This window comes from Barbatula barbatula (assembly GCF_947034865.1).
Source record: "Barbatula barbatula genome assembly, chromosome: 7".
Classification (NCBI taxonomy): domain Eukaryota; kingdom Metazoa; phylum Chordata; class Actinopteri; order Cypriniformes; family Nemacheilidae; genus Barbatula; species Barbatula barbatula.
Window position 1 is genome coordinate 19,105,667 of NC_136770.1, and position 17,294 is coordinate 19,122,960.

The 17,294-nt window shown below is 36.5% G+C and overlaps 4 protein-coding genes across 9 annotated transcripts; 1 reads left to right on the forward strand and 3 right to left on the reverse strand.

Moving 5' to 3' along the window:
* Nucleotides 1–368: 368 nt before the first annotated feature.
* LOC306896342 (RING finger protein 223) lies at nt 369–2,534 on the reverse strand. 3 transcript variants are annotated; one of them, XR_013786894.1, is made up of 3 exons: nt 2,392–2,534; nt 1,486–2,119; nt 369–1,391 (listed from the first exon to the last, which is right to left on the reverse strand). XR_013786894.1 is itself a non-coding variant. In XM_079460241.1 (3 exons), the coding sequence occupies exon 3, from the start codon at nt 1,366–1,368 to the stop codon at nt 673–675; it is 696 nt and encodes a 231-aa protein (XP_079316367.1). In that variant the 5' UTR covers nt 1,369–1,391; nt 1,486–1,591; nt 2,392–2,530; the 3' UTR covers nt 369–672. The 3 variants fall into 3 exon arrangements, 2 of the variants coding, with proteins under 2 accessions (XP_079316367.1, XP_079316366.1); XM_079460241.1 differs by having other exon boundaries at nt 1,486–1,591; nt 2,392–2,530; XM_079460240.1 differs by lacking the exon at nt 1,486–2,119 and having other exon boundaries at nt 2,392–2,531.
* Nucleotides 2,535–3,958: 1,424 nt separating this feature from the next.
* On the reverse strand, nt 3,959–7,879 carry cUnh1orf159 (chromosome Un C1orf159 homolog). Of its 3 annotated transcripts, none has more exons than XM_079460368.1 (9): nt 7,797–7,879; nt 7,271–7,346; nt 7,018–7,102; nt 6,530–6,613; nt 6,247–6,288; nt 6,024–6,158; nt 5,914–5,939; nt 5,793–5,823; nt 3,959–5,651 (listed from the first exon to the last, which is right to left on the reverse strand). In XM_079460368.1, the coding sequence occupies exons 2-9, from the start codon at nt 7,331–7,333 to the stop codon at nt 5,548–5,550; spliced, it is 570 nt and encodes a 189-aa protein (XP_079316494.1). In that variant the 5' UTR covers nt 7,334–7,346; nt 7,797–7,879; the 3' UTR covers nt 3,959–5,547. The 3 variants fall into 3 exon arrangements, with proteins under 3 accessions (XP_079316494.1, XP_079316495.1, XP_079316496.1); XM_079460369.1 differs by having other exon boundaries at nt 6,530–6,556; nt 7,797–7,867; XM_079460370.1 differs by lacking the exon at nt 7,271–7,346 and having other exon boundaries at nt 7,797–7,876.
* Nucleotides 7,880–9,156: 1,277 nt separating this feature from the next.
* ccdc36 (coiled-coil domain containing 36) lies at nt 9,157–12,089 on the forward strand (the record flags this gene model as incomplete). Its single annotated transcript, XM_079461040.1, has 7 exons — nt 9,157–9,212; nt 9,327–9,486; nt 10,352–10,500; nt 10,628–10,676; nt 10,773–10,863; nt 10,960–11,057; nt 11,139–12,089. 7 exons carry the CDS (start codon nt 9,157–9,159, stop codon nt 12,087–12,089), a joined length of 1,554 nt encoding a protein of 517 aa, XP_079317166.1.
* On the reverse strand, nt 10,848–16,735 carry kbtbd12 (kelch repeat and BTB (POZ) domain containing 12). Of its 2 annotated transcripts, XM_079460372.1 has the most exons (7): nt 16,495–16,543; nt 15,850–16,035; nt 14,389–15,540; nt 13,933–14,203; nt 13,548–13,698; nt 12,997–13,194; nt 10,848–12,838 (listed from the first exon to the last, which is right to left on the reverse strand). In XM_079460372.1, exons 3-7 carry the CDS (start codon nt 15,468–15,470, stop codon nt 12,669–12,671), a joined length of 1,872 nt encoding a protein of 623 aa, XP_079316498.1. In that variant the 5' UTR covers nt 15,471–15,540; nt 15,850–16,035; nt 16,495–16,543; the 3' UTR covers nt 10,848–12,668. The 2 variants fall into 2 exon arrangements, with proteins under 2 accessions (XP_079316498.1, XP_079316497.1); XM_079460371.1 differs by lacking the exon at nt 15,850–16,035 and having other exon boundaries at nt 16,495–16,735.
* Between the last annotated feature and the right edge of the window lie 559 nt (nt 16,736–17,294).

Sequence of the window (17,294 nt, forward strand, 5' to 3'; positions counted from 1 at the left end):
GTTGACAAGTACTTTTTTTATTACGCTATTGGTTAGATGTTCGCAAAACCCAGTGACATAAAGGGTGACAAAGGGTAATAATAATGATTGATGGCAAAAAATAAGAATCATGAAATATGGAGATACAAGGTATCAGAAGGGAAGCAGCAATATGAATTCAAGTCTTCAAGTGAAATCTGTCAGGTGGATAAAAGGTAAAGAAATGAGGATAAATTTGACAGTTGACCTAGTTTGATTATTCCAGTTTCAAAATGTATGTCTGTGAATTCTGTAAAAATAAAAATGTTTTAAGGAATATTTTTTTTGGCATTTGTGAGGTGCATAAACGAACAAACAATAAATCTGCAATAAGAGAAAATGCAACAATGAACAGAAAAGTTATACTTTTTTTTCGTATAAAGAGTTTTAGCCAAGTTACACCTGCAAGGACATTTGTTTGTAAAAATAACAGTTTGTGATAAATTTTAAAATTATAAAAGCAAATTAACACATTTTCAGAGTTCGATATTCGACTTAAAGGAGGAAGTTAAAACTGTATGGCTGTACATTAACTTTGAGTGTGTAAATGTCTGATTCGTTCTTTTCACAGGAATCAGACTTACTAACAAAGTTTTTGCTTAAATCGTAGCCACTCCCGGGTTTGCATGAGTCTGTTTCACAAGTTCATGTGCCTCATGAATCATCTGCAGACCTAGTGACGGTAAGAGGTGTCGAAGTCACTGGTGCTTCACTGAGACACGCTCTCAGAGAACCCTTGCTGGACAAACACTTTAGAGGCCAAAATATGACAAAAAGGACTACAAAAACAACCATAACAAACAGTACGAGTCTTTTCCAGTTACCACGAAAACCCAAAAACCGCAGCAGCCTGCTTCCACATCCCTCTCTTGTCTCGGCACTCCCCTCATTTTCTTCTTGTTTGTTCTGCCCAATGTTAATACAGATACACTTGGGTATCTTTGGATTCGAGTAGCACAGTTTTTTTCCAACCAAGAAAACTTTCTCCCCTAGTTGCTGGTCACTTGGAAGTTGACTCAAAACTTCCTGACTGGTGAGCAGATCTGGTGGGCCGTGTTCAGGCACAGACGTTGGGTGCCGACAGAGCGGGCAGGTGATTTGGGTGCCCTTCTGCTCTAGTGAAATGGCCACAAAACGTGCCAAACATTCCAGGCAGAATGTATGGGTACAATCGAGAAGTTTTGGAGTCTTGAAGGTGTTGTCGAATGCACAAAAGCAGATTGAACATTCAGGTCCGTCGTTCCATTCGTGGCTTGTGACGTCGCCGGAGGGCGCTGTGTCTTGTTTGGGTCGTATTGTTCTGGATGGTGTAACCGTTGGATGGTGTAATACCTGTGGTGGCTCCTGCATCCTATGTCAAGTGGTCAGCAGAACTAAAGTGCATAAAAATACAAAAAACAAACAAGCTTTTAGCCAGTTTAACTAGTTTAGTGCATTGGAACCAACAGCAGAAAAGCAAATACTCACAGAGTGAAAATGGGTTCATCTCGTGAATGAAAAGTGTGAACAATGCACTGTTGTAATTAAAATGATGTAACTCGTGAAATCTTTGGGATACACCCCTACAGTTGGTCTTGTTTGAAGAAGAAAATAAGTAGATTATTGCTATATGAATAAAAATCTCACACACAAAATGTTGTGCTTATTGTAATAAAAATCTCACACACAAAATGTTGTGCTTATTGTAATAAAAAAGCGATGAAAGGTTACGTTTTTTCTAATATAAAAAAATGCATATAATAAATTATAGATCAGTCCCAAAAATGCATAAGTCAAAGTCCCTAGGCTTCACCAAGTGTTGTATCAAGTTTGGTCTTGATACACCAAATTTGGAAGTGTCTGTGAGTCTTTTAGCTGCTCAATTGCAAAAAATCCACCAGGGGTCCTTATGCTTTCATTTGGTTTTAACCCTTGATAAAAAAAATTCACAACAAACATTATGTTTTTTTTTTACTTTTGCAATTAATAGACAGAATGCAAAAATACATCAATTTCATACTTTATTTTATACAACACTGATGAAATATGTATTTTAGAGTCTTTCCAACGGCATATCTTTTGTCATGATTAAATCCGAATTTTCCGAGTCCTGCAGGCGGGTCTGTGGCATGTAAAAGAACATTAAAAAAACTAATCACACTCTTTAAAAAAAGAAACGATTACTCTTCCTACATAAATAATTTTTAAAAACACCAACAAAATCTGTATCATAGATTCTTTCAAAGACTAAAGTCAGCTTTCCAATGATATAAAGTTTGTCATGATTCGATTAGAAATTACATGCACAATATTGAAGCAAACACAGGTGTCCCGTATACGGGACGGTGACAGTTAACATCAAGAGTGTAAAGTTTGTTTTAGAGCATATATTACCTTAAAGAGGAAGTCAATTTTCTTCTTCAGATCTTCTCAGATTATTCAATGACAGACTCCCAAAAGTTTTCGAAAACAAGCACTTATTCAGTCCCTTTTCAAACGTTTCTCAGTCTGCCAGTAAAACATAACTGTCCTCATCTGCTCTCAGAGGTTAGACTACACAGTATCTTAACTGTGACTAAAGTCAATAAAACCATAAATGATCTCTCTCTCTCTCTCTCTCTCTCTCTCTCTCTATAATCCTCAATCATCCTTACACAAGACAAATACACTTATATGTAGGATATACAGGTGAGACAAAGATAGGGAAGTAGGAAGCAGTTTTCCGATAGGATTGGATTACAGCGCAGTCATTGTAGACATATGGTAACGTAAGAATGACAAAGCATTTTAAGTGACTAAGGTTGGGCAAGATTTAAAGAGTTTCACCTGCCTCTAAATTTGAAGAAAGAGACCGTTTCTCAACCATTTATACATTACAGAGTTTAAATTGAGTTAAATTGTGCATATGTGTGCTATATATTTAAAACATTGTTTTTGTGAAAACACCACTGTTTTTAAAAAAAGCACTATAAATTACATTCAACAATTTTGTACTTCATCACGAAATATAATTTTCTAAATAGGTTTGTGTTGACAAACTACATAAAAGAATCTGTTTACCCTGGTTGGATTTTGTCCCCATTCCTCAATTGCACCGACAGACTGAAATCCATTTCTGGTCACTGATAAGGAAATCGAATATTTTATTATACATGTGTATAATAAAAACATACTACTAAAGAAATTTGTCATAAAATCAAACCATTTTAAAGTTTTAAAGGTGTCATAAAGTAATGATTATCACATTCAATTTTTCCCATAGCTTGATGATAATTCGAAATGTCTGGGTTGTTTCTACATGTGACATAATCACTTGTTATTATTAAGTCTTCCGAAATGTGTTTTTTTATGTAAGCATGGCTTCAATTCCAAAATCCTTTTGGAAATGTATTGTTATGCAAACATTCATGCATAACAAACATGTAGTGGAATATTCTTATGGAAATATACTGTAGCTGTCAGTATGTGTAGTAATTGCTTTATTTTGGTCTAATGAGGAAGTAGTGTAGAAGCAATCTTTAGAAGCAAATGGGTTCAAAGTCTCCCCGTCTGTTTACCAAAGGCAGTTGTAATCTGACAACTGCGTTCAGGTGGAGTTTTCGGACAATAATAAAAGTAAAGTTTGATTATAGGGAATTTCTTTGGATGTGAAGTTCAACCGAATCTACTACAATAGCAACTCTTCAGAACAGAGTGATAATTTTTTACTTTCATCTAGAACTCTCACGATTTGTTTATATTGTACCATGTTACATAGACATCTTCATCGTACGCATTGGCCTGAAGATAACTTTCAGTCTGTGTTTGGTAACTAATTAAAAAATGTATGTTAGATTATTATTATGTATATTGATATGTTATTGTATATTAATTGTGTTAAATCACATTAGAACTTCTCAACAGTTATTGATTCTTCTTGAAGGTCTACCGGAAGTTAAGTTCAGCATGTCAACAAATTGTTTATCATCAATCAAACCATCTTTTATTTCTGTAAACACTGACATCATAAAATACAATTCAATAGGGTGATTAATATTCACTCCATTAAGACAATAACATACAAAAGTTCAGCATCTGATATCTAAACATATTTCATACAAAACCAGGCTTTCCAGTTGCTGCACAACAGCTGATAAAAATGGCACCTACTTGGTTAATTTTTCACTGCTGTATCCCAACGGCATTTACATTTTATCTTAAGTAAATACTCCTTATTTTATCTTACCCCAGCATTCTGAAGATTTACATTTTTACAATAATAAAATAAAAAACAAAGATTCAAATACTACAATAAAGTAGAAACGGTGTAGCAAAATGGAACAACAACAATTCTTCAAATAAACAGAACTATTCATACAAATGAGAAAAACCTAAAATGGAAAATATAAAATATACAGATGATATGGCATTTTGAAGGCCACTATGCATGTTTACAAAAATTCAAAAATGTATTGACGTCTTCAGCGCCTTCATAGACACACCAGTGTATTACTTCTCTCTTATGCTGCAATACATTATCCATAAACAATATACTGTACATTGCCCACAGTTCTTTTATATTCTTACAATCTAATTTTCTATAAAAAAATAAAATCAAGGTGATCATCATCCATTAGCACATTCAGTTAATGGCACTTTGTCTTATACAGTGGACATATAACATAATAAAAAGTGGTCAAACATTCTCAAACTTTAACTTCTTATTTGAGATATTTTCACTTCAGTTTTACCTATTTTGTGCATTTACAGCGTAATTGTCCCTTTAAGGCCTAACTAAATTGTTTTTAATCATTATATATCTAGGAACATCTTTGGTGCATGCCGGAATCATATATTGGATATAGTGACAAACTTGCTATTATTAACATATGGCATAGTACAGCATTACATAGTACAGTTAACGTTTTATAAAAACCTAAGCCAAAACTGGTTTTCAAATCATGCAGGTATTTTGTTGTATGTGGCGTTATATAAGTGCTTATGGAATACAGAATCAATGGAAAAGTTTACATTTATGTTTTTGGAAACCAAACATTAAAACTGCTTCATCCAAACTAGAAAAATACAATGACTGTTTTAAATTTAATGAGGTTTAGAGATGTTGTGTGCAAATATCAAATATAACTGTCTCGGTCTCGTTTTGGATCCTAGGTACATTGTCACAAGATTAATTTGTACAATATCACATGAAAATACTGCTAATAAATATAAACATTACAAAATTCATTGAGAAAACAAATTACTTGACTGATTTACTGATCAACACATGAAAATACTCTAGTAGTGCAACACCTGGTCTCTTAAAAAAGAAACAAAATTTTGTGTGAAAAATATATAAATATAAATAAATTACTGGCTTTTGAACATGTGAAAAGAAAAAATATATATAATTAATCAAAAAGATTTACCAAGACAAAAGCTATAACAGGAACATATCACTTGGTCATGTATGTAACTAAAGACATTTTTACCAAAAAGGTTAATCCTAAAGAAAACAGTGCTGGGTGGCAAACCTTGTCATGTTTTGAAAGGGAACTATACTAAAGCTGGTCACACATCGTATACCTTTGTTACTGCCCCGGTTGCCACGGTGGCACTGTTGGATGCTGAAGTCGATGATGGCCTCTCCCTTCTGACATATCTTGGTTTGCGAACTAAAGAAATGAAAAACGTCATCAAATGATTTTAATAAAAGATGGATTTAGTACAGTTTGTTTGACAAAAGTGGATTTTCAAATCGTACTAAAGTAGATCAATAGATGAAAGCAATAGGTAGTAGTTCTTATTCCTCATACCTGAAGATGTGGCTTCAGGAATCATGACAGCCTTAAAAAACAAATATTCTCTCATTAGTCATTTTAATATCCATTGAATGTTTGATTTTTGTATTTATTTCTAAAATATTCAGAATCTTACCGTCTCACTTGGTTGGAAAATAAAAGCTGAAAAATATGAACATATATCAACTAATATCACTAAGAGATGTCAATTAGGTCAATGTCAGTTAGGTAAGCAACACTTCTTACCCTTGTTGCGTCGGTAGAAGAGACCAGGGAGGCGTTTTGAGCGCTTAAGGTAAAAGAAAGATGCAACAGAGAGAATGAGACCCAGGCTGATCAGCAGAGTTCCAAGAAGGACAGAGGCTGCTACACCTGGACCACCTGCAATTGCACAGATCACGCACAAAGAATAAAACAACTGAGAACAATTCAAAAATAGCTGTTGCTTACACAATCTTGTTTAACTTACCGATTTCTGTGATTTCAGGTACTGGTGTCTGACTGATCCTTGCTAGATGGCGAGGAATTTTTTTTTACAATGATAAACCAAGAGAGAGAGCCTGTCATACTGTATAGTCATATGGTAAAGTCAGTTAAATAAAAAATGTATAATAGAGGAACAAATTGTACTATCATTTCGTGAAGGTGCACAGAGCCCGTCCATTAGTAAAAACGTATAACTTTATATTCTATGTCTAGTTTATAGTATATAAAATACAATACAAAATACATGTCAATGGCATAGAACTTACTATTGTTGAGTGTTGAATCCCCTCGCTCTGCCGAATCACATGACACACAAAAATTTGTATGGTTCTCTTGAAGCTGAAGAAGCCCTAGAGGAAATGATTTACACAGTAATCCGATTTTATTTGAAGAAAAAACAAGGCATTCATTTGAATGAAATTCAAACATTTTGAATACACTACGAGCGGGTTTCAGGACACTTATAACAACGTTTTCATTATTTATCTTGTAAAATATTTTCCTTCAAATTATATTTATAACAGCAAAATAAGACAATATTTTTCATACGTTTACTACATCATTTTTTTATTACATTTATAAATAAAAGCAAAACAATCTGACTGAAAATGTCACAGATTTCCTGACATTTGATTTGTCACCTAGCATTAGCGTAGATACGAATCATATTTTTTTAACTCTTATAGTACAGTATAAATATTTATTTTTAAAACCACTAAAAACCACTTTAAAGTCCACTAAATATGAAACATACCAGGATCGCAGAGTGTACTATTTGCACAGGTTTCATTCATTTTCTTTATTCTTTCGCAACAGTCATTGGAGTTTTCCAGCAAAGCCTGAAACACACACAAAGATGCATCAAGACTGAAATTATTCTTTACTATTTTCAACCCAGTAAGCCTTATTACGACTTAGAATTATAGTATCTAATGTATTGTCAATTGTTACATACTCTCACATATCGAGAGTAGATTGGAAATTCCTGAAAAGAAGACAAGAGATACCTTGGTCTCTGGAATTTCTAACACAAAAAGAGCAGCACTGAGGATGAAGTAGACTCTACTCATGATGACATTACTCCTGTGGGTTAGATTGAGTCAATATGGATCTGAATCCCTGGATATTTGCCACAAATTTTGGTATGTCATGATTTTTAGCGTGCCACTTTTTAAAGAGTAAAATATTAGGTTAGAATATCTTGAGTGAGCCACTAACACTAGGACATTGCAAGGCTCCTCATCACCACACTGTGTTTTTAGTGTAAGAATGCCATACGTTCTTTCCAACCATAATGGTAAAACTCTGTGTTTTAGCACAAAGTAAAATGTAATTTCGCAAACAAGTTTGAAAACAAGCTTAACCAGTCTATTCACTCGTAACCTGAGCATATGTAAAAAATGAAGGTGTCGTATGTTTTGAACGCTATCCTTTGAAATATGCATTATAAAAGAGCAGCAATGACTGTTACAATTTCTGAATTTGCTAACGACATTCTCCTGGTTGTAAATGATAATAAAAACGCAAACTCACCTGTGAAACGCACGTTTTAGTGTGTCAAATCTGATGAGAACGAGAGTCTAGTTTACTTCCTGATAAATAAACCGTGCAGTGTCAAAATACAGGTCTTTATCATGACTGTTTCACATCTTTGCCTTTATCGATCAGTTTTTCATTATTAGAACGTTTCTATAACGTAATTTTATTAAAATGATAAAGTATAAATATGTACGAAACACTTTGGAAAGCAGTTTTGTAACCATTCAACGACGGTTTGATGCCTCGTGGAAGACACTGAAACATACATTGAGATTTGCCGTTCAAAAACATATTCTTGTGTATTTGATAATAGTTATTATAAGAAGTTATGTGACTTGTGGTGGAAAAGTGTTGTGTCAGAAACTGATTTACTTGACAGTTTCAAATCACCCCGACTTTTATTATGAAGACAGTCGTATCTTTGGTTGCTATGATACCATCTATTATCCCAGCAACGACGGTGCAGGGCTCACTGCTAGACTTCTGTATTTACAGTAATGTTAGATCAATAGCTGACATACTAGAATTCTGATTTAGATTTAATGATGATTCTCGTGTTAAAAACGGCTTACAGTTTAATATTAGGCAGCCCAACGTTTATAATTATAATGATAATACTATTTTTTATTATTCTTTACGTCGATGACTAAGTACGCTGTGATTTCATTCAATTTTGATGTAAAATCATATCATTTAAAAGGTCAAAAACACGTCTATTCTATTATATTCTATTTTCTATATAACAACAACAATGCCTAACGTTACTTAATTAACTGAGAAGAAACTGCACCAGTGAAAATAAACAAATACATACGCAAAAGACACACTTACTTTAAGTATTCAAAGAGTGACACCTAGCGATGAAGTTCATCAGCATCAAAGTATGTATTATTATTGGGTTTCTGTTGCTGCCTTGCTGTGGATAATGGTGCTAAATGAGATGGAAATATCGTCAGAAAGTGGCGAATCTGTTTGAATTTTGTAGCCCGGGAAAAATTCCGCTGTCCGTTATAATGTAACCTGCAAGGATTATACCGTCGTCAACCACGGCTAGTTAAATTCATGTCTGTCGCCACTATAAAACGTGTACATTAATCGTTCCAGGTAAGATAAGTTTGTGAAATTAGCTCGACAGGTGTAACCTGGTGAAACAGTAACGTTAGTTTGTCAGAAATCGTTTTTACCGCCTTTTACCTAGTTTTTACTGACGTAAGGATGGCACAGATAATAGCAGGATTTCTAAACACCATACAATAACACAGTGTTTGTTTTGGAGAACTATTTTCTTGTTAAGTATGAAGTATTCTTGTGTGTTTTAATAGTGCAAATTCCTGTGACCGTGAAATTCCGTAAAATGAAGCCAAACGTCTGGAATATAAACGAGCTTTTGAACATCCCCGCATCTTCTGGGTAACGTTATGTCTTATTACTTTAAATGAATTCTTCACTAAAGTATTTTGTACACTAAATTGTTATCATTAACATTGTGCACAAATTAAGAATATATTCAAAACTCTGTTGTAGAGGGATTAAAACTGTTAAGGGGCCTGGAAACAATGACTTCTCCAGACTGTCGGACTCCCAGGTTCTGTTGAGCTCTCAGTTCTGGCCTGAAAGCTCACATAGCTTTTCTCAAGACATGATGAGCGGCCAGAACGGAGGCTCTCAGAAAAACTCACAAGAGGTAAATAACTATTCATGATGTATTTGTCTGTCACTTATATATCTGTTTTAAAATTTGTGTTACAGTATTACAGAAAGTTTCTTATTTTAGGTCTTAATTTAAGATATGATACGTTAAATTAGGAATTTTTCACAAATTCGAGAAACAGAAGCGATTGTTAACTTCATTTGGGATTCCTATCCTATCTTACAATATCCTATCTTACTTTTCTCTAGTTAGGCAATCCTAAATTACACCATCAATCCACTTTCAGGTCTTTTACCAAGCAACCAACACTGCGCGAGCTGCTGATGAGGTTAAACAAAATGGAAAAACAAACCCGGTGAGCTTTTAATTTTAGTGCCGCGGGTATAGAAACTGGTAGGAAAGGCAAAGCCGATACGATTTGGTAAGTTTTCACCTTCGCTCACTCACGAAGACAAAGACAGGGAGTGGGCCGATAATTTGTCTGCAGTGTCCGGCATTAACCGTACATCTAAGACTGAAGAAAAGTTTACCACCCGTGCAAGCGAAACAAAATAGCCTACAGGCAAGGGAGATTTAATTGTGAGCGTTTTTTCTATTAGTTTTTAATTTTGAAGTTAGGACAGCTGTGGAATTGTCCAAGAGTTAAGACCATTTATAGGGTTATTTGTCAAGTTAGGATGCTTCTGTAATACCCCTTTACTATCTGTAGGTAAGATAAGATGATGCACTTACGAAGTGATGTTCTGTATTAGAGTTTGTCCTAAATGTGGTCCTAACTGAAATAACCATGGTTACCGAACAGATAGGATACGATTTTCAAGTTACAATCTTTCTTTAATACGCCACCAGATCCACATTATCCAGCAATTTAAATCAGATTGTTTTGGTTTTTTTGCAGATGAAGAAAACAACAGTGTCTAGCAGTTACAGTTCTAAGCCTTTTTTGTTTGATGGTAAATTTCCAAACTTCACTGGTGGTAAAATCACCAGTGGCACGTTGGACAGATTTGTTGAGGAGAAGAGAAACGCTACAGAAAAACATGAAAGGTAATCTGTCCATTCTGCCAAAGAACCTTAATAAATACTGTTTTAACCATATAAATATCTGCTACTCAGTTCCCTTCTGAAATATTTGAGATCTCTGTGATGTCTTTACATAACTTTCCACTTTCAGAGAAAATCTCACTCGTGGAATTCTACAGTTGCAAGATTCTCTGGAAAATGTAAGTAGAACAAACTGTTAGCTTGCAAATAGTCACGGTTCCATATGTTTTAATACTACCATAAAACTACAATAAAACTCCCTTAAATTCTTTTAGATCAGAGAGACATTGTTAAATCGCATTGAGGGAAGTAATGACACAACCAGAAAAGTATTATTAGAGAAAATGGATCACTTTTCAAAAACAAGTAAGTTTTTATTTACATTTTGATATTATCCATGTGGTAAAATATTGATGACCCCAGACAATGCTACTACCATTGACACCATACTGTTTATTGCAGTTGAGGATTTTTTAAACAATGTAAGAGAGGGTATAACATGTCAGTTTGAGACTATGCAGAGCCAAACACAAATTGGGATGGAGGATAGGGAAGCCAAGGTAAGACATTTGCACGTATTGTCTAGTCAAAATCAGGTTTTAAGTGCTAACATAATACATGGCATATTTATTTTCTGTTAGATTAGTCTGGCTACAAAAGACTTAAACTCAAACATCCTAAACCTGCAAGGGGGTCTGGAGCATCTGAAAGTAGTGCAGAGCAAGGAGCAAGGCATGCTAGGAGAGATTCTGTCGCAGCTTGAAACGTTAATTTCTATTCAAAATCCGACAGCAGCACCTAGCCCTGCAAGAATGATTGATAGTGAAGTCCAGACATCCCCTGGATTGTTAGAGAGGTTCTGTGTCATGACAGCTGAAAAACACGAAGACCTGATGCCGTGTCCATTTAAAACGCCTAGAGCACAAAACAAAAATACACACGTCCTGCCTGTGCAGGGGCAGCAGCAAGTCAAACAAACAGAAGTCAGGTCAAAGTTTTTCAGAACAATCCCACTTGTTGATGCTCAATCCATTTCATCCTTGGAGGATCATAGAAATGAGTATTTAGATAGACCTCTTGTGCATATAGAACCAGAACAACATTTGCATGCTATTGAAAACATACAGAGAACGTCCACTGATGCTCTTCCACCACCAAAGGTCCTCAGAAGACGCCAAAAGGCAGTGAATTACAGGGGGAAAAAGAGAGCCTTGGTTCTTCCACAAAGACAGTCAACGAGACAAAAAGGGTCTTTGAAGCTCGACAATCAGCAGAACGAAGACCTTAAAGGTGAACAAATAGACAGTGCACCTCTGTCTTCTGTTTGTGACAGCTGGAACAAGACCAACAAATCTGCTGCAGAGAATCATTTAAAACCTCAACCGCAAGCCACTGTAGCCCCAGTCAGTATGTGTGGAGCTGACCGACCACTAAACCCCTTCAGTATGTGGTCTCAAGACACAAATAACTCTCAAATGATCGTAGAATACAAGATGACCAAGTGGGAAACAGCGGTGCCTGAACCTGAGGTCAGTGTCACAGACAGAGAGGACGGCCTGTGGCAGCTCTTTGATTTAAATGACTCAGAATAAGTTGCTAAATATTTGTTCACTTCAGACACAATTAAGTTATTAGTATGTTCAGTTACTCATGTATGAGCTGTAATAGATTGTCCTGTTTCTAACAGCTATCTTGTATGTTTGTGAACAATGTGTGCTTGTGTTATAGTTTGGAAAATATTTTTTGTAACATCAAACGTCATATTTAAAATAAACAGTTGAATTGGAATATGGCACAAATGTAGGAATTGTTGCGCAATTATTACGTAGCATCCTTGTTTAATAAATAGTATCAACTGCTCAAAGTTCATATATTGTGTACTTCAATACAATACATTTGAACTATTCTAGTGAAGTTTATATTTTAGCATAGCATTTACCTTTAAAAGGTTCATATACGTAAAGCTTGCATTATTTGACACATGCATTTGACATACACAACATTGTCTTCCGTTAACATTATAATTTAAAATAATTGTGGAATTTAAAAAAAAAATCCTATATTTTATTTTCCTACATTCACTTTTTTATCTTCTATACAGTAGATGACATATAAGGCTATTTTTAATGAGAAATCACATCAAATAGATTAATTTAGACCCAGATATAGACTCATTCATCTACCAAGTCGGCAGGAGGGGGCATGAGTCCACGAGGGTTCAGATTTGCCACCAGACACACATCATAAGTGTCATGCATCAGTGCTTGCTTTGCCACCACAGTCCATACATTTTCCCAGGGATCCAACTGCAAGATGTCTTTAGTGATGATATCATGACGATCTGGAAAAAGAGTGACATTATTACAAATATTAATGATCAGTTTCAAAGTTTTCTGTTTTAAAAAAAATTTAAGCTCAACACACCAGATTGTGTTTTATAATTTACAGTGATTGAAGAGAATAAGCATGTTCCATTTTTATATTACAGTGCTTATTTACCTGCTCCTTTGTAGTAGCCACAGATGTAAAGTTTTCCATCCACCACACCAGCATTTGAAGCATTGCTGCGTAGTGATAGGAGAGAGTAGGGCAACGGCGGACCATCTCTCCAAAAACCTCCATCAGGGTTGTAGATTTCCACTACGTTCAAACAGTGACGTGACTGGCCACGATCCACACCTTCACACCCAATACCACCTGAAAGAGTTGAATTTAAGATTCATTTTACACCACATTGTTTTCAGTACAGCATAAACTTGTTAGTTAATTGCACAATTTATGCTTTTAGGATTAGCTAGTTAGTGTAAACATGCAAATTTCAAACAAATTTACAGAGTAATAATAAAAATTATATTTTGTGAGGTTGAGTGATCCATTGTATTTATTGTATAAAATTATTATATTTGGTTAGCAGTATTAAGTTAATACGGTAACCCTGCCCTTTGCAGACATAGGCCCACAAGTTCCAAATTCCCTTTAAAGGTACTGTATAAATAAAGATGAATAGGAGTTCATATTTTGGACATTCACTCTGTTTTTTTAATTCTCACCGAGTACAAAGATTTCCCCATTGAGAGCGACTGCACTGCAACGGTATTTTGAATATCTCATTGGACAGAGTTCACTCCACTTGTTGGCTTCTGGATCATATTCAAGCAGACGGTTACTCATACGGTCAGGCTCGTCATCTGTGCGGTATGACTGTCATTCATGAGACATGGCAGAGCAGGCACAGAACAGAAAAACACAGAAGGGAGAATGCAAAAAACGGGCTTAGTCACTGTGATCGTTGTTTGTGTTTGTTGTGATACATCATGAAGACAGCACCTGATCTGCTACTGCATACAAGTTTGCATTCATTTTGATATTATTTTAATTGATTACTTTATTTAGTCTACAATATGAAGATAATAGGTTTGCACTCTTGGAGTTTACCTGTGGGGTTCGTCCTCCGAGCACATACAAGCTACCTTTCATCCGAACTACACTGTGATAGGCAAGTGGCATGGGCAGAGGGGCAGCACTACGCCAAGGCCCACCATTCAGAGAGCAGCGTTCGACACTATTTGTGATGAGGAACTGATTCTTCAGCTTCATCTGACCACCAATTAAATACAAGTACTCTCCCAGAGAACTCAGGGCATAAGAGTCACGATATTCTGCTGAACTCAAGTGTTTCCAGCTACCCTGGGCTTCCTTGTTGTACCTAAAAAAAAAGCACAGCAAAAATTTGCACTAGATAGACTACATCACAATAAAACTTTGAGTATTTTTTACAATGAAGTATGTACAATGAAAAAGTTTGTAATGTGTACAGAAACTCAGATGTACAGTGTTGAAAGCATATAACTGTATTACTGTAATTTTCTCCTGCAGAAGGAGAAGTCTCACATGAAAATCTCGACGTTTCTATCTTTCTGTCTCGCCATCTTTCGAGCTCCAAGCTCTCCAGCAACGATAATTTGATTCCTCTCAGTCACCACCCCGGCACAGACGTATCCAAGTGCATCACCATACCGTGGTGAGGTAATGAAAAGTGTTCGACTGGTATTGGGAGCGTAACAGAAGCTTCGCTCGCAGTAGCTTTTGTACCGCGAGCGTATCCCTCCGCCGTCATTACCAATGCACAGTAAAAGATCTGTGGTCTCCATCCCATAACGCAGTTTCAGTCTGCGAGGTGGAGCATCTGAATCCATGCTTGCTGTTTCCACCGCCTGCTCCATCATCTCCAGACATTCAGCATCAGCTAGCAGTGCTGTGTTTCGTTTCAATGTCCCCTTTAAGTAATCTACACCAACCAATGCAAGACGTACTTTCTTTAAGAGTTCTAGAAGGTGCCTGGCACGGTTTTCCACCTCTGACCCCAGATCACATGGGCGGTGCTTCACCCAACGCATCACCACATCCAAAATGCTCTCTTCCCGTGAAACGTTGAGGTCGTCCGAGCCGAGCAGCGCCCCTAGCTGGTATGCCTCCAACTCCAGCACCTCCTCGTTGAGACACACCTCGGTAAAGTGTTGCCGCAGGTAGCGTTGAGCCTGGTCAGCCAACTCCTCCGCCCCCAGGTCCCGGGCGTAGTAATAGATGCCCAGGCAGTTGGACGTATCCATGTTGTCAATCATGTAGGTCTGACAACGGCTGAATACGTCATCCATCTGTAGGAGAAATGCAGCAACGGAAATCCCCTGCACGTTGGCTGCAGTGAGAGGAAGATTGGAGCTGTACATGTATTTCAGAAGAAGGGCCAAACTATGTGCCGGCATGTCTCTTAGTACCACCTGACGGTTGGTGCACTCACGCAGGCCGCAGGTGAACATTACGCGAAAGTAGGGGCTGAATGCGGAGAGCACTGCCCGGTGACATGGGAAGCTGACACCCTCAGCTATCAGAACCACATCGGTTAACTGCTCAGCCTCTCGCATGCGGTTTAGCTGTTCCAACAGCGTCAAACCATGCTTGGCTCTCAGATCCATTTTAGAGTTCTTTTAAAGCTTCAGACACATCAAAAACACATCATGGAGGGTAAAACACATCCTGGAGGTTCTGAAGAGATAAGTGAATATAAGCTATTACAAGTCTGATGGCACTACACCTTTTTAACAATATGTTATGTTATTGGTGCTTATGTTTCCATAATGCATATTATGTAACCCTAATATAAAACATTAACCTCTTTAAAATGTACTCTTGTCAAATAACATTATTTTGGAGTTTAAGCATGCTCTAAAAGTCAATGCTTAAATGAGTCACTGCTCTGACTTTTCAATGTCATATCAGTTGCAGTATTGGCAGCAGTGAGGCAAACATGCAGGTCTATTGCGTTATTTTAGCACATGCATCAGTGAATCGTACCAGATCGCTCGCTTCCTATGGTTTCTGGCCTCGGGCAACAATTTGTCCATTAGCCACACTCGACGCAAACACACTGCTCTGGTTCTGACAGTAAACACAGGGAGAGGGAGAGAGCTCTGTGTACTCAACCTTCCATGACCATCCCCGCTAAGCAACAGGGCTAATTATAGACCATGACTTGTCAAACTGCCAAGGGGAGACATGAACTATGAAACTAATATTCTGGTATCTAGGAAATGGAACATGCTTAATATGTAAGCCTGCAGAAGGCTGTTTTTGACATCTTGAGCGGTAACTTTCCTTAAGTGTTTATATTTTAGTGTTTCTATGATAATCTGAAGTACGGCCCTTGTAGACTAGAGCACTGAGGTCATATTTCACCCCATCATTCTTTTAAAGTGACAGCACAATCCATGTGTCAGGAAAGGCATTGTGGAAGAACCCAATTGCAAGGCAGCGGGGATGAAGGGATTAACAAACGGACTTTAATAATAACAGAAAACAAAAACCCACGAGGGGGTAACAAAACAGAGTTCACAATAACAAACACGACAAACTGAAAAACTAAACACTCAACAAGAACTCAACTATAAAACACAAAGACTAGAACGAACACTCACAAAAACTAACTATACTTAAACATACCTGTCAGGACAACGCTTCTAGGACAGGGTAACAAGTACAACGAACGAGCACAGGACAATGAACACGAGGATGTTTTAAAGGGAGACAGACAAAGGATAATTAACAAGGGTCAGGTGCGGGTACTGAAACACTCAGGGAAGGTTAACGAGGAAACAAGATGGCGGGAACAAAGACACGGACCAGAGAGAGAGCATAGAAAGCCGATCGAACCAACATCTCTCTCTCACATAAAACATAAGACTTCGTCATGAATCTGCCTCAAGACCAAGAATAGACATGACATGAAGGCAGATTCATGACACCATGTGTAAACATTTGGTCCTTAGTGCAGAGCAATGCATCTTAACAGTTTCTTTTGGAATGGATGTTACTTTTAATAAATATGGGAATACTCAAGAGTAAAAGAGAAGTTTGCAGAAAACTTTTATTATATGATATTTTATTATATAATGCTAAGGACGAAACTGAACTTTATGGAAATTCTTAATGTTTTTATTTTAGAAGTATGGCTTTGTGTTTATAGACACAATGTGCTTGTATAGATCCATACAGTAGAAAGACAAATCAATTCAAAACATTAAATGTCATGTGCAAATGCAAGACTTCTTTCTATAAATATAAATAAAGCTAAATAAATATAAAACGTTTTGTGCCACATCCAGGTCATAGGTTTGTTAATGCTTGGCATAAATACATGTGCCAAATACACAAATGTGTCAAATACAACTGGTTTAAATGCTAGTTTTCCTTTGAACTCATATTTTGTGAGCTGGGTAAAAATAAGATTAAAATGTCAAGAT